This window comes from Panthera pardus, unplaced genomic scaffold (assembly GCF_024362965.1).
Source record: "Panthera pardus isolate Hobbes unplaced genomic scaffold, ASM2436296v1 HiC_scaffold_10, whole genome shotgun sequence".
NCBI lineage: Eukaryota > Metazoa > Chordata > Mammalia > Carnivora > Felidae > Panthera > Panthera pardus.
The window spans coordinates 51534593-51558409 of NW_026526655.1; the positions used below are offsets into that span (position 1 = coordinate 51534593).

A 23817-nucleotide genomic window follows, 5' to 3' on the forward strand; every position below is an offset into this window, starting at 1 on the left:
GAGTTTTAGAATATTATAAGCTTTTAAAAAGTAGCATATGTAACCTTCTTTATAACTGTTTCTAGTATGTGCACTCACACACGCACACACACACACACACAAATTCTTTTAAAGTTCCTTTGGTTCTAATAAGACTTCATCATCACAGCTGTTTTTTGAACTCTTTGCCTCCTGACAGCTGCAAATGCTGTTCTACTTGAAAAAGTTGCTTCACTACCTTCCTGGTTAGAGCTGTTTACTGTTTCCTTTCTAAGGCCTTGGTCTTGAATCTGATAGCCAGATGGATTTCAAGTGTGGCATTTCCTCTTTCCTGAGTTCTGTGGCTTTGAAAAAGTTAACTCAAAAACATAACATGTAAGTGGTACCCTGAAATGGAAACTGAAGTGATTCAGTTTTTTCAGAACTTAATGGAATGGAAAAGTAAAGCCTTCAGTCTAATAAAATATCTACTTTAATTATGACATGCAGTGAGAAGATATATGCCATTTTATGCTGGGAGGTAACCAAAATTTCATCATTTAAAAATGTTTCTGCTTAAGTATATTTTATTTTCGCTATCAGTGTAAAGGGAGCTAAATAAAAGTCTCCTATTTTAGCCTCAGAATCTCTGTTCTGAAATGAAATCTCTGTTTGAAGAAATGAAGGATGCTGTATTATTGGTAAATAGAGAAATTCAAATCCACAATGGAACTTTTTCCTCGGAATTGTGAGGAGGACTTTTTCCTGGATATACCAAGCCATTCCAACTTCTCCAGAATACTGGACAAAGCTGGTCCAGCCCAGCAGGACTCCTAGAAGTTGACATTAGTGAAGATCACATAGTCACTCTTTGAGAGGACCATAACTTACCAGTCATAAACATAACTTCACTCTACTTTAGCAGGTTTTCTTGGGGGAACTTGTTTCTGATTTATTCATCCTTCAGCAAAAATGTGTTAGTGGGCTCTTTAATCATCCATTAGTTTGGCCATTACAAAAACAGCCTAGTGGAAGATTGTCACTGTTGTCCAAGATCAGGAAGATACATTTAAACTGCAGAGAGTAATGAGAAATTTTATGATAGATGCTAAGAGGAAAGGCAAAATGAATTACGAATTTATTGACAGTGTTGCCAAAACTAGATTTCACTGCCAGCTTTATAGCTTTGGGAAAGTTACTGAAGTCACTGACTTCAGTATTTTAGTTGATGTCCTGCTGTTTCAGGACAGTCTTATCTGTGTGACATTTATGGAGCACTCCAGTGGCAGCCCCAAATTGTCAGGTGACTCACACAGCCTGTCACCTGCAAAGTGTTCTAAGGACCAGTGCCTGAAGGGGATTGTGATGAAGCCAGTGTCCTTCCGTTTGTTAATGTCAGATGGGATACTCTTGGCTTGGGAGTAGACACTGCAGAGAGATTGGATGTCGGTACAGCCTCTGTCTCTTTCTATCCTTTATCACTTAGTTAACTTGTAGTTCTGTGCCAAGGTGACAGTGGTGTGTGGTAGCTCAATCCATTTGCTAAAGAGCAAATTCCTTCACCAAGTGCTACCAAGCCACCTTCAAATATCTCATTGAATTTCAAATCATCCGAGGTCTTGAAAGGAACACTTGTATTTAAGGGCTCCTGGCACTGTGTTCTAACATTAAGAGTAGAAGAAAGAAAGATGATGTGAGATCTATTTCCTTCAGTTGCAGTCTACTGACCACACCCAGAAATAGACCCCCACACTCTGGAATGACTCAATTGTTCTCCAATCAGTCTACAGAAAATGTACCACTCTGTGTTCTACAAACTGTGTGGGAATTCTGTTTTTACAAACGGCTTCCCAGACAGCAATGTTTGGAAGAGTGGAAAGGGTACAGGCTTTCAAGGCAATCAGACATAGGTGTGAAATCCTGCTTTACCACTACCCTAGCTCACTCGCTCTCTACCTTGGTTTTCTTGTCATTAATATGTGGTTAATAATACTGACCACCAGTGAAGAGTCAATGATATCATATATGTAAAGCACCTAACCTAGTTCCTGACACATAATGGGTATTAACACACACCCTCACGTCGATAACAATTATTAACTTATTTTTATTATATATTACTTTATGTGTATTATGTATTAATATTATTATAACACTCACTTTCTATACTGGGTAAGTTATAGCAAACTATGTCATCTTATTCAAAGGGATAGAGAAAAAGTACCCAACCCAATAATTTAACTAAAAGAGTTATTAATTATCCTCTTTTAGACACACCAGGAACTAATATGTCAATGTGATTTTCTGACCTGAAATTCTCCCAACCTTACACATATAAACACACACACTGAAAAATTGAGGTATGAAAATTTACATCATAAGTCTTAGAGCTTTATTAGCTTCTACCCATCAATATACCCAGTTAAATTATCTAGAAATTCTGCTTTTGAAACCTTAGAAGAATGTGTTCTGCATATTACCTCCCTCAAGTAACAAATGCTGTTGTCATCCATGGAAGGAATATTTTGATCTCTGGAAGGAACAGAAACTTTGAAATCAGATTTGGGAGTGAATTCCTGCTCTTCCACTTGATAGCTATGTGGCCTTTGGCAGGTTGATTCAATTCTTTAGGATTCAGCTTTGTTTGCTGCCAGATGAAGGTAAAAATACTTACCTCATAAATGGAAAATAGGATGATTATACAAATTAGAGACCATATAACTAAAATGTCCAGTTAATGTTAGTTTATTCTTTCTTTCTGTCATCATTGTGCGAACTGTTGATAGCGGTCAGTATCTCCCTATGATGTAATTTGAGGACTTCTCATTTTTAGAGTTAGTCTCCCTAAGCATTCCTCTATGCAAAGTGAAAACTGTAGTTTAGATGAAGCACAGTGTCTGCACTGCTCATGACTCATCATTTTTACCCTTTATGCCTGTCCGTGAGGAATCAGAAGAGTATAGGTTACGTATGGATCACTATGCTAGTTGGGAAGAGTGATAGGATTCAGTCTCATTTTCTCTGGCGTGTCCTCATGCATCATTTACAAAATCTATGCATTTAAACATTCATTTTCTGAGTTAGAATTCTCATTTGGCACCAGTGTAAAATGAATTAACAACCAAGAAGCTAAAAAATCAGCCCCAAATTCTACTTTTGCTAATGCAGAATAGATGTGCTTTTAAATTGAGTGTAAGGGTTCAGCATTTCTCTCTTTCCAAACCATTTTATAATTTAAAATTATTTATTAGGGCTATAATGTGGCAATAAATAAGAGAGATTCATGGAAGAAGTACTATTTATGGGAAGCAGAGAATAATGAGACTAAAAACAGGAAATAAGTATAATCAATTTTGACAGCTAGGAAGATAATAATTTTAAATACTTATGAGATAATCTATAATTAAAATTTATCTCTGCTGCCCTAATTGTATTTTTGTATAATTGCAACTTCATATTCTATGTTATTATAGATATTGAATGTTACTTTTTTAAAATCACAGTTAAATATATAAATCTTAAATATAATCAATAGGAAATACTTAAGAAAACAGGTGACTTTTTTCTAGGAATAATTTTTTTTATAAAACAATGGGTTTCTGGGGGCTCAAGAACTGGTTTAACTTTAGTTGCTTGCTATTCATTTCATGGTGTTTAATTCCACGGTCTCGCTGGGGACATTGGAGGCCCAGTCTTACTTCAGTTTATAATACAGCCCATTCTTCCTTTTAATGACTCACAATTAAATGCACCCATAAACACAGAATAGCTAGCTATATCAACTCCCTTTGGTTCTGAAAATCATTTCTGCTTCAGTCATCCAGCTGTGAGACTATTTATTCTTGAATTGCAATCACTAAAGATATGTTAGCTCACTATTATTTCCCAGACTCAATGCCTTCTACAGTGCATTTAAGGTAATAAGTTCAGGAAAATGGCATCTGTTCTGTATTTTACTATATGACAAGATTTGTGAAAAAGTACAGCGAATACATTAACTTAATACATAAACTTCTTTTAAAATTCCACAGGGAATGATCACTAATTCTATTTTCATGAGAGCTCTGGCTGAGAGGGTAAATAACTTGTTTGCCTAATGATTGACAAAGATTTAAAACCAGAAATTGTCTGATTCCACAATCTCTTTCAACTATTCCTTACTACCTCCTCCTAATACGAAACTGGTGAAATTCAAGTCAACAGACAAATATTAAGTTCCTACTATGTGCCAATTACCATGATAGGTTATGTGAAGGGGAGCAAAGATTAATAAGATCATGCCTTTGTCAATTATGAAATTCACCAGTTGTCACCTCTCATTCCTGAGTCATGGACCTACAATGGCTCCCTCTTGCATTTTATACAAAATCCAAATTCATCAGCTCTAATCAAAGTAGTCTATCAACTCTTCCCATAAGCTGCACTCTCTTTCCATTCTCATTCCACTTGACTTTCCAACACAATTGGCAATTCGACTTTCATATCAGCCTCTACACTCTCATTCTGCATTTGCTCTATTTAGAATCTCTCTGTTCCTAACACTGCATTTAGATACTAATCTTTGTCCATCCTTCTTTCAAGATCACTGCCATCAAATAGACATTCAATCTGCTCTTTGATTGTACTTCAAACTGTGATCTTTTATCAAGTATGCATGTAGTTTACATTATATTTTTCTGTTGCTTTGTACAATTTAATTGTTTCAAGTATATGGAATGAGACTACTAAGAGCAAGCTCCATATCATTTGGATCCTCCATTACTACCATCAAGTACCACCTACTGGTGGTTCTATCTAATAGAACTGTCTGCGATGATAGGAACACTGCACTGTTCCATCTGGTAACTACTTGCTACATGTGACTATGAAGCAGCTAAAATTTGGTTTCTGTGACTGGGAAAATGAGCTTAATTTTATTTAATTATATTTATTTTCAGTTTAAGTGGTCACATGTGGTTACCATAATAGAGGAGTAAAACTGTTACGTTAAATGTCAGCGATGAATAAACTATCAAATTACCAAAGTAGGCTTATAATAGCAGAGAAATTTGTTAAACCGTCCAATGGATAACAGAACGATCAATGTATATTGAAGCAGGTGGTCTGGATTTTATATGAAACATTTATTCTCTCTTTTATTACTAACTTATATGCACAGTCAAGAGTATGTGTGCTATGAAGAGCAAATTTAGTAAATTCTTAGAAACTCTTCCAAATTTTTAAATATAAAAACAAAGTTCAGTTTCTCTAATGAGAAAAGTGAATATTTTCAACTCTTAGGAAATTTCCTGATAGAAGAGGCTTCTACAAAAGTTGAGCTAAAAACATTTCAATGATATATGGGCTATATGTTAAAAATTACTAAACTAAAAGAAATCACTACACTATAACTGATTTCATGAGAACCCAAATTGCTAATTTTAATTAGCAACAAACCCCTTTGAATTCAAAAACCTAGTGAGGGTTCACCTTTTAAATCATAGAAAATTACTCCTTTTCTGATTAGCAAGGAACATTATAATGTCTCTTTTTGAATTTACAAGCCATGAAACAATCATTGACTTCATGAAGCATCCATTATGCAATTAATGTATGTGAAATAAGGGAAAAAAGTATTTTAAGATCAATAAAAATAATTTAATATATATATATGACTACTTATACTGGATGCACTGAAAAATCTCTTTTGTAGAAATACAAGATGGCTCTGCTTTCTAAATACCATGGTATCTTTCTTTAATTTACTAGCACTGGCTCACTGAACTGGAAATTTTAGCAATGGTCTTTGCTGCTGCCATTCATGATTATGAGCATACAGGAACCACAAACAACTTTCACATTCAGACCAGGTAAGTTATATAAAGTATTAACTTTTAATTAAAACTTGAAATTTATTTTCCACATATTACTTATTTTTAAGAAAATTTAAAAATAACAGCGAATATGTCTAATAAGAATAGTTTTAATAGATTTTAGCAAAATTTCTTAAGCTAACAAACGATTTTTATTTATCAAGAAAATTGTACAAATATTTGCTGACATATTTAGCAATTTAGAGAATGTAAAAATGTGTCATACAACTTCTTTCTGCCCAGAATTAATATTCTGAACTATCACACAAGTCAGACATCTGCTCACTGAGACAAATCTTACAACATATTGTTTAAGGCATCAGTTTAGTATCATTATGTATTTGAAAGTAATAAAATTGTACTTCTGAAAAAAAATCAAAGAAACTGTATTTCCAGGTTAGCATGAAGTTCTAAGCTTAAAATAATTAGAAAATGGTATTTTTTAGTGATGGTAATAATGGCAGTTATTAGAATCAAAATACCAGAGTGGAGATATATTTATCATCACAAAATCACAGATTGGGTGGTTTAAATAACAGAAATTTTCTCACAGTTTTGGAGTCTAGAAGTCCAAGAAATGTCAGCAGGTTTGGTTTCTGCTGAAACCCCTCTCGTTGGCTTGCAGATGGCTGCTCTTTCACTGTGTTCACATGGCTTTTTTTATGTGGGTACACATTCCTGGTATCTCTTTCTCTTCCTATAAGAAAAATACCGCCATATTGGTTAGGCCTCACCCTTATGACCTCATTTAACTTTAATTACCTCTTTAAAAGCCTATCTCCATATACAGTCCCATTCTAAGGTACAAAGGGTGAGTACATCAACATAAGGATTTGGGAGGGAAATAATTCAGTTCGTAACAGAAAGGTGCTCTCTGCTCTTTTGGTTGCACAGAGATCTCAGTGCCTGGGAGGCAGAACGTGTCTAGGACCCATCATGATCCAATTCGCTTTCTATACATTGGATCCTGAAATTTCTCTGTCTTTTACTAGTCAAATATGCTTGAGATGGAGATGTACATTGACAGACTGATGTTTCTCTGGAACTACTGTAGACCTGTCTATTCTTGTTGAGGGAAAATTAAATTTATTTTTTACTTTTTCATTTTTTAAATTAATAGACTTTATTTCTTAGAGCAGCTTTAGATTCTCAGAAAAACTGAAAAGTACATAGTTACCATGTACTCTTTCCCCACCCTACAGCTTCCCCTATTGTTAACATCTTGCATCAGTATGGTACATTTGTTATAATTAATGAAATATTATTTGTAATTATTATTCACTAAAAGTCCATAGTACATATTCTGGCGTAGTCTTTGTGCTATATATCGCTCATTTCTTTTCACTGGTGAACAACAAACATTACATTGTATGCATGTGGCAAAGGTTCTCTCCTTATTCACCAATTGACAGATATCTTGGTTACTTCCAAATTTTTGAATAAAGGTTATAAATAAAGAGGCTATAAACATTTATGTGCAGGTTTTTGTGTGGTCTGTTCATTTGTTTTTTAATAGCAATATTGTTAACACCTGATTTTGCAGCTATAGGAAATTATTTTTCAATGTGGGGAGCATAGGAACATTTTATTGAAATATTAGACATTTTTAGTGCCTCAAGTGACTAAGTGACAGAAAGCCACATTATGGATCATCTGGTCAAAGTCTCACAACCTAAGCAGAGAAAAAAAACCTCAAGAGGTGAAATGATCTATCTATGTACACATAGTCAGCTGATGGCAGTAGCAGAATTCAGAAGCTGAGAAGAGGGATACTCTCAATCTAGCCTCTTCCTACAACTCTGATCCCATGGCCAGAGGCAGATGCATGATAGTTCCAGTCTTCTATAGCCTGAAATGGGATGGGCTTAGAAAACGTGGTCCCTTGATGGACACAGAGGGAGAGTTGAAATACAGTGAAATATTGAAGAAGGCATTCTGTGTAAACCCAGAGTCCCTAAGATTGGCAGAACAAGAAGGGAAAAAAGAGACACTGAGGTCAGGTCATGTGGAAGGGGGTGTTAATAACCTACACATTGCAGAGTGGAGAGAGTTGTTCCATTTTTGTGCTGAACATCAGAGCAAAGGTAGACTGTGCAGATCATTTTTTCTTGTCAACGACTCTTCCACGTCCCCTGAATCCATAATGAGTGAGATTTTAATTAAAGATAGCTCATTACTGAACTGAGCCCTGTATAGGGCAATAGTTTTAGGAGAAAAGGAGTGAGAGATTTGTTACCAATGAACACTTCTTGTTTCTACTTTGAAAAGTGAAGGCAATGGACTGGCCTTCTCCAGCAGCAGTGTCAGGCTGTCTCTTCTAGCTTTCTCCTTTACCATCCATTTACAACTGGAGGAAGAGTCCTAACTTACTTATACTTTGGACTGCAGAGAAGGATAAGGAAATGGAGAAAAAGAAGGAGGTGGTGGAAGAGAAGGAAGAAGGGAAGGAGGAGAAGAAAAAGAGTAAAGGAAGAGGAGAGGGAGGAGGAAGAAGAGTTCTTTTTTTCCCCCCAATTTTACATTAAGAAATTGTATATAAAGGAGAGAAAAGGTCTAGTATTTTGTTTATTTTGTTATAAATTGCTTATCAGGATCAATTTAAAGGATTAATTATACAAGAACTTGAAAATTCTATGAATAAAAAGTTGTAATGACCACAAATCTAACAATATAGTGTGCTTTTAAAACTCTGTTGCCTTTATATTTTGTCCAAGAAAAAATAAGGTCTTATGTTACTAATATCAATAATTCTATTGTATTTTATATTATTCATTTTTACTTGAATTTAAAATGCTTTTCTAATTTGGAAAACTCTATACTGGGTAATGAAAAGTGAAAAATAATTTAGAACATAGTGCAGTGCTAAATTTGAGTTCAATACACACATTAAAATACATGAAATCCTTGAAAGTGTAAATAAATAAAAATAATTTTTTTGTGAAAATACTGAGCTACATGTTACTATGGATACTGAATGTTGCTTAGAGTTGTTCTTTTCTTAGCAGTCAAAGACCATCTCAAACATTAAGACAGTGCTGTATTCTCAGAATCCTGTTGATTTATGAGACAAAATCATAATAGTTTCTTACAATTAAATCTGGTTCAAAAATACATTTTTGCTTGATGCTGAAAGTAGAAGACAGTATTACTTGGAGCTATATCATGTAATAACACTGTCATGGCTAGATTTGAGGCCATATGACACAAATGATATGTGATTTACAAGTCAGTTTTTCCCATAATCTGAGTGAAATTCTAGAGATTGGAAACATATATTTAATTATCTTTTAAATAAGGATTGCAGGTGTACTTTTCTGTATATTGAGTTATGATTATCAGTTAAGGAATTTTTAGGCCATGGTTGAAATTAAAACTATTTTGAAGTTATGTACTATTAGCTAATTACATATGTTTTTCTACTTCTATGATAGTCTAGAAACAGAAGATACGTAATTGTTCTTCTTAATAGGTCATTTTCCCTATGCTGGATTAATAATTAAGCTTGGTTTATCTGGTAGATTATTAGATACAAATCTCGAATAGGTAACTTACAACAAAAACCAGGTTTCTTTAGTTCTTTCTTTTATTTATCCTCACCTATTTTTTTTTGGTAAACATTCAGTGGTGAGTGCTATAATCAGTACTACTGACTGAAAAGCCTGAAACAAACAGTAAGTCTTAGGCTTAGTAAGACAAAAGTATATCCCTACCAGAAGGAATGAAAAATGAAGACTCTGGGCATTGGGGAAAGTGGAGGCAAAGTTGTACAGGTTTTAGATTGACTTTCCTTTTGCTATTTTTGCTGCCTACTTCCAACTTGCCAACTTATATACATGGATTTACCATTTTAATTCATTGAACATAGTGGTTCTGCTTCCATTCCACACTTGCAAAATGATCTGGCAACCTAAGAAGATAGAAGAATAAGCAACCAGAGCTCCATTATACAGATGTGAGAATGCTTGGAATATTTCAAACTTTATGCTAGAATACTAACTTCAACAATGCAACTTGAAATAGTTTATTTGATCAAGTGATATGATAAAATGATGTGAAAATATGGACAGGTGAAAAACAAAAGAAAACTTCCCTTGATGAATTCATTATTTTAAAATGTTCATTATAAATTGGTGGTGAAACATACATTTTGTTTAAAAAATGATTTTCTCAGTTAATTTAATGCTATGGGATCAAAATATTCAAATTGAATTGCAACATTATATGGGAGAAAAAAAACCTAGAATCATAAATAGACCAAATGATTTATATTATCCCCTCCATCCTCCATCCCCCACCCAAAGTAATTTTAGTCCAAGCTAATAGGAAATAGTGGGTAATCAACTATCTGGAATGGGTTGATTCATCAACAGAGGGTTGATTCATTCAGATTGAATGAAAATGTCAAGTAATTTTTTTCCCTTTGTTTGGCATATCTAAATTAAATCACAGGTATCTGGATTACAAATTTAAAGGAAAAGGCATAATATTTTCAAACTATGATAATTAAAAGGAAATGAAACACTATAACCAAGTGGGATTTAGTCCCAAGCTGAACATTCAAAAATCAGTTAAGGTAATCATCATATCAACATGCTAAAGAACAAAAACACATGATGATATCAAGATGCAGAAAAGGCATTTGACAAAATCCAACTCCATTCATGATAAAAATTCTCAGTAAACTAGGAATATAGGAGACTTTCCTCAACTTGATGAAGAATGTCTACAAAAACTTGACAACTACTAGCACACTTCACAGTGAGAAACGAAGTTTTTCCACTAAGATCAGGAACAAGGCAAGGATGTTCCTTCTCACTATTTTTTTTTTTTAATATCACAGTGGAAGTCCTACTTAATGCAATAAGATAAGAAAAGGAAACAAAAGGTATAGAGATTGGGAAAGATGGCATAAAACTGTCTTTGTTCACAAGTGACATGATAGTTTATATAGAAAATCCAAAAGAATTGATGAAAAAACTGATAGAACTAACAAGCAATTACAGAAACTTTGCAGGATATAGGGTTAACACACAAAATTCAGCTATTTTCCTGTATACCAGCAATGAACAAGTAGAATTTGAAATTAAAATCACAATATCATTTATATTAACATCAAAAAATTGAAATTCCAAACAAATGAAATACTTAGGTGTAAATCTAACAAAATATGGATAAGATATATACCAGGAAAACTATAAAACCTGATGACAGAATTCAAAGAAGAACTAAATCAATGGAGAGATATTCCATGTTCATGGTAGGAAAATTCAGTATTGTCAAGATGTCAGTTCTTCTCAATTTGATCTACAGATTCAATGCAATACCAAACTCCCAGAAAGTTATTTTGTGAATATTGACAAACAGAGTTAAAGTTTATATGGAAAGGCAAAAGAACCAGAATAGCCAATACGTTACTGAGGGAGAAGAACAACGTTGGAGAATTGACACTATCTAACTTCAAGACTCACTACAAAGCTACAGTAGTCAAGATAGTGTGGTAATGGTAAAAGAATAGACAAATAGATCAACTTTACTGATGAGATAGATATCTTGTGACTTGAGTATTCTTATTCAACACTCATGAAATTTAAAGAATCCTGTACTTTACATTTTGTTTTTAATTATCAGGTCAGATGTTGCCCTTTTATATAATGATCGCTCAGTCCTTGAGAATCACCATGTGAGTGCAGCTTATCGGCTTATGCAAGAAGAAGAAATGAATGTTTTGATAAATTTATCCAAAGATGACTGGAGGTGAGTTTCAGAGGAAGCCTAGAGAAAATTTAATTTCAGGAAACAGTTAAGTGATGTGATTTAAAGTGAAGAAAATGGATGAAAATCAATCTTTTATTCATGTTATAAAAATTCCCTTTGACTAGATGACTCTAAGAAGGATTAGTACCTAGAAGACTTCCAGGAGCCAGTCTCTGCTGGTGGGACTTAAACTATTTTCCAGGCTAATTCAGCATCTGTTTCCATCATAGCCAACCCATAACACCACACACCACACAACAAATACTTCCAGAGAGTAATTATGTACTCTCTTGAATGGAGCTCTGCTTAATTATACCAATATGTGGTCCTAAATAAATTCAAAATTGTAGTGTAATATGGATTCCTTCCTATATTATTTTTCTATATGTGGAGTTTAGCTTTTTTTAAAAAAAATTCATTGTTTGAAGGAAAAAATTACAAACATAATATGGTAAAATCACCCAGATGCAGAGGGAAATCTTACCTTTTCTTCAGGGCATCCATCTGCTTAAGATAAACAAACAACAACAACAAAAAACATTCATGGATTGGTGATACTTGTTGCCATGTAGGGGGAGATAACAAGATGTACCCCTACTGCTCAGAGTAACTTTTCCTCCTCCTTCTACCTTTGGTCATCATCAACACCTTCATTTGACTATAAGGCTGCCGGATTTAGCAAATAAAGATAAAGGGTGTCCGGTTAAGTATGAATTTCTGATAAACATCGAGATATTTAGTGCAAATATGTATGTCCCTACTATTCAGTGAGACCTACTTATTTTTTTAAAAGCCTTATCTTTAACAAAGATTTTGTTAAAAGTTAGTGAGCTGAAAAGGTTCCCATTTAAATATCACAGGTTTTTAATTTTTTTCTTTAAATCAAGGTAAAAAGAAATGTTCAAAGAAATGCTTTGGGATGAAGAGCTGCCTCAAAATGAATGAATGAATGAATGAATGAATGAATGAATTAAAGAATGAATGGTTTTTAAAACAAGCCCTAATTTCTGATGGTTACTTTTCCAAATACTCAAGCCACTGGTTTTTCAAGGCCACTTTTGAAGCTGTATAAAACATGGGCTCGCTTTTGCAACCTTGGAAGCAGATCTGATGTGGGGGGGGGGGGAGAAATTTGGGAACCCAGTTTGGGCCTTCCATTTTATTCTGCAGGAAACAATAGCTCAGTTGTGTTTCCAGCTAAGAAGGCCACCATCTAATCGTGAAGGGATTTTAAAGCTACCACTGGTGGGCTATGTGGAGAATAGAAGGGTATACGTAGGAGTAGGGAGATAAATTTGGAGGTATTTGCTAAGGTCCAAGAAATGTACTCTCTTTTGCAGAGTACTCATTTAGAGTATTAATTTAATTTTTATCAGTGATTATTACTCCCAGAAGTAACATTTATATTATTAATTTTTACTGTTATTCCTTTAAATTAATCTTTTTCCTTCCCAAAGTTGATTCTGTTGCAATTTCAATGTAATTTTTTTCCTATTACATTTTTGTTCTTCAGCATCTTTAGTATTCTAATAATTTATTCCTATAATATTTTATAAATTTCTATACAGTAACTTCTCAGAATCATCCTAATTGAATGGTTTTACAGAATTGTTTTAATACTATAATATCATACAGATTGTAGAATTTAATAGATACAACACTGTTTCTAAAAGCTACAAAAGATATATTTGCTAGTATAAAATTGATAATATTTTACCACAAATTAAAATATAGATAGCTTTTTAAAAACTGTGTAGGTTTTTGGTTTGCATACCTATTTATTTCTTAATTTAACTTTAGTAACCATAAATGAAATAATTTAAAAATTTGGTAAGGAAGATTCATAAAGTAACATTACCTTGTGCACTATTTTGCCTAGTTTACTGATACATTATTAGCTGATTACTGATAATATCTAGCACTTACTAATCACTTACAAAGTAAAATGTACTAAATTTTAAGATTTCATAAAACATTCATCTCATTTTTTCTTAGTTAAAATGAATATTTTGGTTCAGCTGCTATTGTAATATGGGTCTCTTCATAATTCCAGAGAAAAAAATGTATTAAAAATAATTTCATTATCTTTAGTTTCTTTTAATATTTAGGAGCAAGTATGCTAAGCAGGCTATTCAATATCATTAACAGTAATCAGCGTAGTGATTTCTCACAGTGCCCATCTGAAAAATGCAATTTAATTAAGGACCCATAATTTTCAGCAAGTACCTCTAATATGCTTTTGTTAAAAAAAAAAAAAAGCATCCAGTCATACCACCTTTAAGTAAAATATCTTCGACACAAGATTATAATGCAAGTTTACCACATACCTTTTATTTAGCTTACTCCAGTGGCCATGCCACAGAATGAAAATAAAATATGATTTCCAGTATAAGTGACTTTTCTACCTATCTATACTGAGCAATGAAGCCTTTCCTGTGGTAACTTATTTCCAACTTACTGTGAGAATGAGTTATTCATGCATAGGTTTTGTGATATGGTCACTGTATTTATAGCTCAGATTTAAATTTGATCAAACTTTCAATAGCTCTGTCTGCAATATGTTGTAGTGTCAGGGTCCCAAAAGCTTAAACAGAGAGTTGCACTCACGTTAGCATCTTGACTTCTCTGGGGTTCTTATGATGATAGGTTGGCACAGTGAAGTGGTCTAAGTGTAAGCTTTAGGAGTGGGAACTCTTGGTGTTGAATCTTATCTCTGCCATGTACCAGCTACCTGTGTGACTGGGAAAACCCCAATCTCCTCTGGTGTGAAATAATAATACCCCCTATATAAAAGCACCTAGGACACTAATTGGGACACTACTTAGGACACTACTAGGACACTAGGACACTACTTAGGACACTACTTAGGACACTACTTATTCAGGACTTACCTGAATAAATAGTGGTTGTTTTAATAATAGCAAATACTGCATTTAAAATTAATTTTGGGAAACACGCGGGTGGCTCCATCAGTTAAGTGGCCAACTCTTGATTTTGGCTCAGGTCACAATCTCAGTTAGTTGTAATCTGGCCCTGCACTGGGCTCTGCACTGGGCTGGGCCTGGAGCCTGCTTGGGATTCTCTTCCCTTTCTCTGCCCCACCCCCTCCTCAAAATAAATAAATAAACTTTAAAAAATAAGTAAAATAAAAGTATTTTTTTTTAGATTTGTCAGGATACTTTCAGAAATAAAAACAATATTTAGTAATTATGAGTAGGGGAGGGTTGTACGTGTGGGTGGGGAAAGCAGGAGAGTTGTTAAACAGCATCATTCACAGATCGCTCTCCTGGGAACTTCCTAAAGCCATTAGAGTTAAAGGATGAAATAAAGTCAAAGTTTGTGAGCTCTTTTATATTTAAAAAGTAGCATATTTTTGCTCATATACATTAAGAAAAATAAAACTTAAGTAGTAATATTTGAAGAAATGTTTTACTTGAGAATCATCAAGGGCCAAATAAACCTTTCTTCTTTTGATGACTCCACAGGGATCTTCGGAACCTAGTGATTGAAATGGTTTTGTCTACAGACATGTCAGGTCACTTCCAGCAAATTAAAAATATAAGAAACAGTTTGCAGCAGCCTGAAGGGTAGGTTATTTTCTTTCATAATGTTAAAGTTTGGTGGGCTTAGATTCAGAAAAGACTGTAATTGATATTGGGGCACCTGGGTGGCTCAATCTGTTAAGTGTCTGACTCTTGGTTTCGGCTCAGGTCATGATCTCAGGGTGGTGGAATTTAGCCCTGCATCAGGCTACACGTTGAGTGTGGAGCCTGCTTAAGATTCTCTCTCTCTCTCTCTCTCTCTCTCTCTCTCTCTCCTGCTGCCCTACCCCCCCCCAACTTATGCTCTCTCTGTAAAATAAAAATAAAAATTAGGGGCGCCTGGGTGGCTCAGCTTGTTATGTGTCCAGCTTCAGCTCACATAATGATCTCGCCGTTCCCAAGTTCGAGCCTTGCGTTGGGGTCTGTTCTGACAGCTCAGAGCCTGGAGCCTGTTTCAGATTATGTGTTTCCCTCTCTCTCTGCCCCTCCCTTGCGTGTATACTCTCTCTCTCTCTCCCTCTCTCTCTCTCTTTCAAATAAATAAACATTGAAATTTTTTTCAAAAAATAAAAAGTAAATAATTTTTTTTTAAAAAGACTATAACTGGTTACTTTGCCCTAATAATTTGAACATGTCCTTGATATGACAGGATTGACAAAGCCAAAACGATGTCCCTGATTCTCCATGCAGCAGACATCAGCCACCCAGCCAAATCCTGGCAGCTGCACCACCGGTGGACCATGGCCCTGATGGAGGAGTTTTTCCTACAGGTGCCTCTTTCACACTATGTGCACATGTTTTTGGAAATAGTAACTACGCATATTGACATGCACCTTTTTTTGTTCCGAATTCAGGGCTTGTGACTTACTATTTATCTTTCAGATAAATGTATTTCCTAATCCTACGTAGTATACTATATATTTTAAAGAGAGTCAAGTCTTGGATCTCAGATGCCACTCTTAGGAAAGAAACAAACAAACAAATTAGTATTGTTGTCTGCTGTTAAGAGGTAAAATGTTAGAGTAGAAACATCAAATATCTTTCATCATAAAATGGGAAAGGGGAGAAAATACAGCACTGCTGCGTCCATCTTGTTGGTTGTAACTTAGTCATATATGCATAGTTGCAAGGAAGACTGAGAAATACAGTTTTGCGTTAGATGGATGTATGCTTTGTAAAAAGTGGATTATTATATGAAAAAACAAGCCTAGCCATGGGGAATTGCCAGTGGTCTCTACCACAAGTATACTTTTTTTAAAATAGTCCACTCCGACCTGAGGTACCACAATACAATCGTGATGCTAACCGCCCAGAGTTAGCATCAGACCCCACAAGGTGAAGGCTCAGTCTTCCATAAGAGTGGCTCTAGTTCAGATGCCAACATCAAGTGGGGCCCCAGGACACCAGCCCTTCTGACCACTGGTTATAAATTCAGGATTCCCATGACCCTCCTCAGGTCTGACAATTTGTTACAATGATTCAAATAAGTCAAGAAAGTTACAGTTTTAATTATAAAGAATACAGTAAGAAAGGGCCAATTGACATTATACCTATTCTGAAGACATAAAGACCAAATACATTACTATATTTGGATGACTCTGTTTTCTGTTTCCCATTGTCAATGAATATGCTATATGGTTTCACTTTGAAATAGCATAGCATGGTCCTAGAGAAAGTTACTCAGTAGCATCTTCCAAATTTAAGTATTTTCATACTAAAAATAGTCTTAAAAATATTTTTAATACATTTTGTGATAAACACACACACACACACACACACACAAATGTTAAAACTTATCCAGTTCTAGAACTGTGTGTTATGGCCAATTAAAAATTACAATTTCATGTATTCAACCAAACACTAGTCAGAAAATGGTAAATCTAAAGAGAACTTAGAGATCTTTAAGAACAATTTTCTCATATTATAAATAAAGGAACAGAAACATGAAGAGATAAAATGACTTTGCTCAAGTTAAGACAAAATTTTTAAGTATTTTAAATGATCATTAAACCACAATATGTGAAGTTCTGTGGAATGCAGCTAAAGCAATGCTTAGAGGAAATTGTATAGCTCTAAATGCTCATATTAGAAAAGAATAACAGTACTTGTAGCAATGATTTGAAGAAGTTAGGGAAATAAAACCAAAATAAGTTGATGGAAGGAAGTAAAAATATAAAAGCAGAAATTAATGAAACAGAAGAAAAACAACAGCAAAAATTAACAAGGAAAGCAGTTTGTTCTCAGAAAAAATAATAAGATTGTTAGCAAGTTTAAAAAGAGAAAAAAACATGGGTGCCTGGTAGCTCAGTTGGTTAAGCGTCTGACTCTTGGTTTCAGCTCAAGTCATGATCTCATGGTTTGTGAGTTCAAGCCCTGCATTGGGATCTGAGCTGACAGCGGGAGTCTGCTTGGGATTCTTTCTCTCTGCCCCCCTCACTTGCTTTCTCTCTGAAAATAAATAAATTTAAAAAGTGTTTTTAAAAAAGAAAAAGAGAAAAAAACACAAATCATAAGTAAAAGAGGAGTTTTCATTATGGACTCTACATATAACAAAAGGGTAAGGAATTTTAGGCATAATTTATGTTTTAACACATTTGACAACTTAGGAGAAATTGTCAAATTCTTGAAAGATATAAAATACCAAAACAAACATAAGAAAAATTGTAATTTGTATATCCATATACCTATTTTTAAACACTGAATTTGTATTTTAAACTCTTCCCATGAAGAAAAATTCAGGCTTAGGTGGTTTCAATTCTTAATTCTTATTTCAGTTCTCAATTCAAGTGAGAGATGGTGATTTCTCTCAAACTTTTCAAAAAGAAATAATGCCAGTCTCACACAGATTATTTCATAATACAGAGCGAGAGGGAAAATTGTCATTATAACCCTGACAAAAGCTGGCAAAGATTTTGCAAATAAAGGATATTATACACCCATATCTATCATGAACCTAGGTGGAAAATTCTTTAAATATTAGCAAATCCAATCTAGCAATATAGTAAAAGAGTGCATATTATGACTTGGGTTGATTTAAGTAAAAAATCATTTAAAATAATTTACTATACTAAAAGAAAAAAATCCTACTATTATCTCAATAGACGCAGAAAAAGTATTTGACAAAATCCAAAAGACACTAATTACAAAACTTTCTGCAAACTAGAAGTAGGGGACCTCTCCCATTGTGGTAAAAGGTGTCTATAGCTTACATAATATTTCCTGGGGAAATACTGAACACTTTCATGCTAAGTTCCAGGTATCTGCTCTTACCACTTCCTTTCAACATTGCATTTGAAGCTCTAGCCATTACGATATATAAAAGAAAATAAAGAATAGATTGGATAAAAATAAAAAGAACTGTCTTTATTTGCACAAATATGAGCTTCTACATAGAAATTTAAGGAATCTATAAAAAGCTACTGGAACTGATAAATGAGTTTAACAGGGCTATAGGATCAATTGTAGTTCTGTATACTATCAACAAACAACTTGAAAATAAAAATTTAAATACAATATGACTTATAAAAGCATAAAAACAAAAAAAAATATTTGGGAATACATTTAATTAAATGCATATAATGCCTGAACACTGAAAACCACAGAATATTGAGAGATTTTTAAAGATCTGTCTATGTAGATTGAGAGATATACCATGTTATGGATTAAAAGATTTAATATTGTTAAGATGTCAATTCTACGAGGGGCACCTGGGTGCCTCAGTTGGCTAAGCGTCTGACTTCAGCTCAGGTCATGATCTCATGGTTTGTGAATTTGAGACCCATATTGGTCTGTCTGCTGTCAGCATAGAACCTGCTTCAGATCTTCTGTCCCCCTCTCTCTGCCTCTCTGTCCCCTCTCTCTCTCAAAATAAATAAACGTTAAAATTTTTTTTAAAAGATGTCAATTCAAAAAATTGATTAATATACCTAGCATAATCCTTATCAAAAACTGTTAACAGACTTCTTTGTAGTAGTTGAAAGAAAAGCTGATCCTAAAATTGACATGGAAATGTAAGAATCTAGATATAATCAAAACAATTTTGAAAAAGATTAAGAAAGTTGGAAAATTTACATCTTCTTATCACATGACTTAGTAGAAAGTTAAAGTCATCAAGGCAGTGTGTTATTGACATGGAGTCAGGCAAATAGATCAATAAAATAGAATAGTGATTCCAGAAACAGTCCCATACTTATACAATCATTTGATTTTCTACAAAAGCAATAAGATAGTTAAACAGTGAAAAGAAAGTTTATAAATGGCAATAGACTGATAGTATTAAATATATGGGAGAAAAGGAATTTTATCCCTTACGTATACCATATATAAATATTAATTCAAGATTGACTCCAGCCTTAACACAAAACCTAAACCTATGAAGTTTCTAGAGGAAAGCTCAGGAGAATATCTCTCTAATCTTAGGGGTAGCCAAATATTTCTTAGAAAAGACACGTAAAACACTGCCTAAAAACGAAAAAAAAAAGTAGCAAAGTGGACAAGAATGAATTTTAACACTTCTCTTCCAAAAATACCATTAAGGCAAGCCATAGAGTGAGAGAAAATATTTGTACTACAAATATCTGTCCAAGCGCTTGTTCACAAATTGCATAAACTCCTACAAATCAGTAATAAAAAAAATCAGCCTAATTTGATCAGCCACCTCGTTAAAAAGTACACAAATTGGTAATAAATACATACAAGTATACTCAATATCATTGCTTATCAAAGGATTGCACAGTAAAAGCACAGTAAGATACATCTACATCCTCACCATAATAACCAAAGTTAAAAGGATTGAAAATATTAAGTGTTTTTTATTATGTGGAGAAACTGGAAGTATCAGACATTGCTGGTAGGAATATAAATAATTACAACTCCTCTGAAAACTACTGGCTAGCATCCATGAAACTTAATGAAACTAACATAAGACTTAATATCCCTATGACCCAGCATGCCAACCCACAGGTGTATAACTTGGATAAATTAGTGCTTATGCCCACCAAATGTGGAATAGTCATAACAGTATTACTTATTATAGCCCTATACTAGAAACAGTCCAAATTTGCATCCAAAATAGAAATGAATAAATAAATAATGGCATAGTCATATAATGGAATATTATACAACAATAAAAAATGGACTAATACAAACAACAATAAATCTCAAAAAAAACCATACTATATGATTCCATTTATATGAAGTTCAAAATTGGCAAAATTAACCTATGATGATTAAAATCTGAACAATGGGTGCCTGTAGGAGGTGAGATTCACTGGAAAAAGTTAAGGGAATTTCTGGAAGTGATGGAAATGTTTTACATCTTGCGTGTTAATTACATAAATATGTTCCTAATTTATGCACTTAAATTTTGTACATAAAGTTTTCCTTGATTTAAAGAAGAATATAGCAGAATGACTTAAAGAACTCTAAAAGAGGCTCCTGGATGGTTCAGTCCAACTTTGGCTCAGGTCATGATCTCGTGGTTTGTGACTTTGAGCTCCTCATCGGCTCTGTGCTGACAGTTCAGAGCCTGGAGCCTGCTTTAGATTCTGTGTCTCCCTCTCTCTGTGTCCCTCTCCCACTAGCACTCTGTCTCTGTTTCTCTCTCAAAAACAGATAAACATTAAAAAAATTTTTTTAAAGAATTCTAAAAAAAAACCCTGTTAATGTAAGTCTGCAATAAATTCCAGCAACTCTTGAAAATTACTCTTAGATATCCAAATAGTATCTTGACTTATATTCTCCCTATTTTTTATTAATTTCAAACCAGACAAAGATTACCTGACAGAATCATGAGAGTAATGAATTTAATGAGATTGAGTCAAGATGTTTTCAAGATTCACTACCTTATTCTTGAATTTTCTAGAAAGGTGACTGCTATTAATAATGAAGCTTCTAACACGCAGTGATTTTTCACATCTGAAACTCAGGGTAGAGGTAAACCGTTCCATAAGGCTACTTAGTTCCTCTGTCATTCTCAGCGCCTGATAAGCAGTGACTCAGATATCTAAATAGAGATAAAAATGCATGCAACACAAAAGGTCAAGTCTTGGAATAGGTATAACATCATGATATTTGCAATGTTTTTGTGATCTGAATTTTTCAGACTGTGTTACTTAGAGTATGAAAATGTCAGGTTTTTCATTTGTTTTTTTGACGGGATTCTTGATGGCAACAATAGGCATTTGTGTCATCCCAAAATGTTCACAAATGACTGTCTTTTCTTGAATGACCTTAATATATAAGGCAAGAAACTTACAGCTCTGAGACGAGTAAGCATACAGGTTAAGGTGGACCATTATAAAATCAAATTATCCCTGTTGGCATTCCCTCTTCAACTATGAAATCCCTTTCAGACTGTAATAAGTTGATTTAGGATTTGAGCTTTTAATAATGGAATCTTCTATTTCGCAGTCTCTGGACTTTTAAAAGTAAGTGACTTTCAAATCCCCTGCAGGAATATATAGAGCAAAACAGGAGAATGTGATGTGAAAGGTCAGAACAAGTGAGTCTGTACTACCAACAGACATGGTTACAAGCAAAACAAGTTTATCTTTATGAGACTTATGCTAATGTATGACATTGATGCCAACAGCTAAAATGTTTCTGTGCATTCAGTTAACTAAATGAATCTCCCAGTACTCTTACTCTGCCATATCCCATATATTAGCCTTTTGGAGGTGTGCCTGTATGTGTGCATGTACACACATATAAATTTACACACACAGAAACGTATATGTGTATATGTATGTGTGTACATACATATATTTACATACATATCACTTAATGTTTCAGAAAAATCCAGAGGAATTTTGAGATGTGTTGACTTCTAAGTCAATTTCTTATTAATTTTTCTACTAAGTTCATTTTCTCCAACAAAAGGGATTAAATAGGCATTAAGAATTTTTAAAACACACCGTATTTCTGAAGGAGAAATCAATGCAAACCAAGTTATTTGCATTATTCTTTAAAATTACATCAGTGTTACCCCAACTCTTGGTGTTGGCAAGATAACAAGAAGTTAATACAAATAAAGTTAAAAGAAATACTTCCTGCTACTAAAATTTGTTTCTGCTTCATATTATACAAACCTAATAACTAAGTGAATTTTTCCTTTTTCAGCTGGTTGTTTTGTGTTACATGAAAAAAAATTGTCAGTTATGTAAAATCTATATTTACCAATAGGTACTACCTTTTCAAAAAAGGAGAAACAAATAATTGGAATTACAAGTTTTGGGGAGCAGGACAAAACGATTATTTTATCCTAAATTGTATACTGTCAGGCCCCTTTATGTTCTTCAAAATTACAAGAAGTAGTGTGAAGTGTGTTATTTCAAAATAGATTGTATTCCCCATAGTAATATGGGTAATGTATTATTTAGTAATGTATTTAGTTAGGGCAACCTCAGCCAAGGATCTGGCATCAAAAATTCAGACACGACCACCACCAAAAATTGATAAATATAAAGAACCATAGCTATGAGCCTGTATAATAACTTAAAATTTAAAAATCAAAGCTCATAGTTTTAAGAGGCATGCAAGGATACTAATGTCCTATACAATATTTATAACTCACAAAATACAATCATACAATATAAATCTTGCTGCAAGTGAATATGTTAGCTATAGTAATCATTAAACATTTAAACAGTTTTGATGGCTTCCTAGAATTTAGAAGGACAATTTTTAGCAAGAATGAAAGAAGGTAATTAGATGGCCTAAATCCCTTAAATAAGTTGTCCAAAGAATGTAAACTATCACTTCTTCCCCTTCTCCCTCAGTTAAATGTCCCTGTAGAACTTGTGACCCCTCAAATTCACCCTTGGCCTTGTAGTGGCCCTCAAGTCTGTGGTCAGGAGCTTCCTGTATGTTTGTTGTTGGTGTTGCTTCTGTGATTAAAACTTGTTTTCAATGCAAGAAGGTTCTCAAGATTTCTATACTTCACCATTTTGTCTTCAGTTTTTGAAAGCTATAGAAATTCTTTGGCTTCAGATAAAATGCAAAAAAAAAAAAAAAAAAAAAAGTGCCATTAAGTCACTGGATTTGACAACTTGTTGACCACTACCAGAGCATTTCATACTGTTAGGAAAGCATAAAAATATTACTGGTCTTTGTCATGGCCTTTCAAAGAAGCAACCTCAACGGCCTCCAAGGGAATTGCTGATACAGGGACAAGTCTGAGCACATCAGGCTGCCTTGTGTTTCCACATTTCTGGGGTCACTTTCTCCCCTTTCCCACCTGCAGGGTCATCCCCAAGAAAAGATGCAGGGATCCAGGAGCACAATTGGGTGACATTGGTTAATTGAGGTCAGTGGCCTTAGGGCCCTGTAATTTTATTCCAACCACTGTACAAGTCAATACACCAGAACATATGTATATTTGGTATTTTACTGATTTTTGAAAGTATATTTTGGCCTCCTGAAGGCAGCAGCCTCAAATGAAAGCACATCCTCCAAGAGAAAACTAGATGACTTACACAATGTCTGTTGCCTTGACCCCAGATTTCATCGTTAGGGAGAGTAAATGCTCCCAATTCAGGGACCCAATAAGGAAAATTTTAACGTTTATCAAATATACTCAGGGATCCCAACTTTCTCTTTACATATCTTTCCCTCTCCCCTAGTAGTACCCCCCTGTCGTACTGGGTTTGTGGTGCCCCCATAGTCTGGCTATAGGGCCTCCTACTAGTCTTGCCCTCATGGTCTTAATTCAC

The 23817-nt window shown here is 34.1% G+C and overlaps 1 protein-coding gene across 9 annotated transcripts in view; it reads left to right on the forward strand.

The window, feature by feature from the left end:
- Nucleotides 1–23817, forward strand: part of PDE1A (phosphodiesterase 1A) — a 326870-nt gene that overhangs the window by 265345 nt on the left and 37708 nt on the right. For all 9 annotated transcript variants that reach the window (XM_019461229.2, XM_019461221.2, XM_019461239.2 and 6 more), the window contains 4 exons: nt 5707–5807; nt 11439–11564; nt 15050–15151; nt 15756–15876. In XM_019461229.2, coding sequence (XP_019316774.1) covers nt 5707–5807; nt 11439–11564; nt 15050–15151; nt 15756–15876 — 450 coding nt within the window. The remainder of the gene's footprint in view (nt 1–5706; nt 5808–11438; nt 11565–15049; nt 15152–15755; nt 15877–23817) is intronic.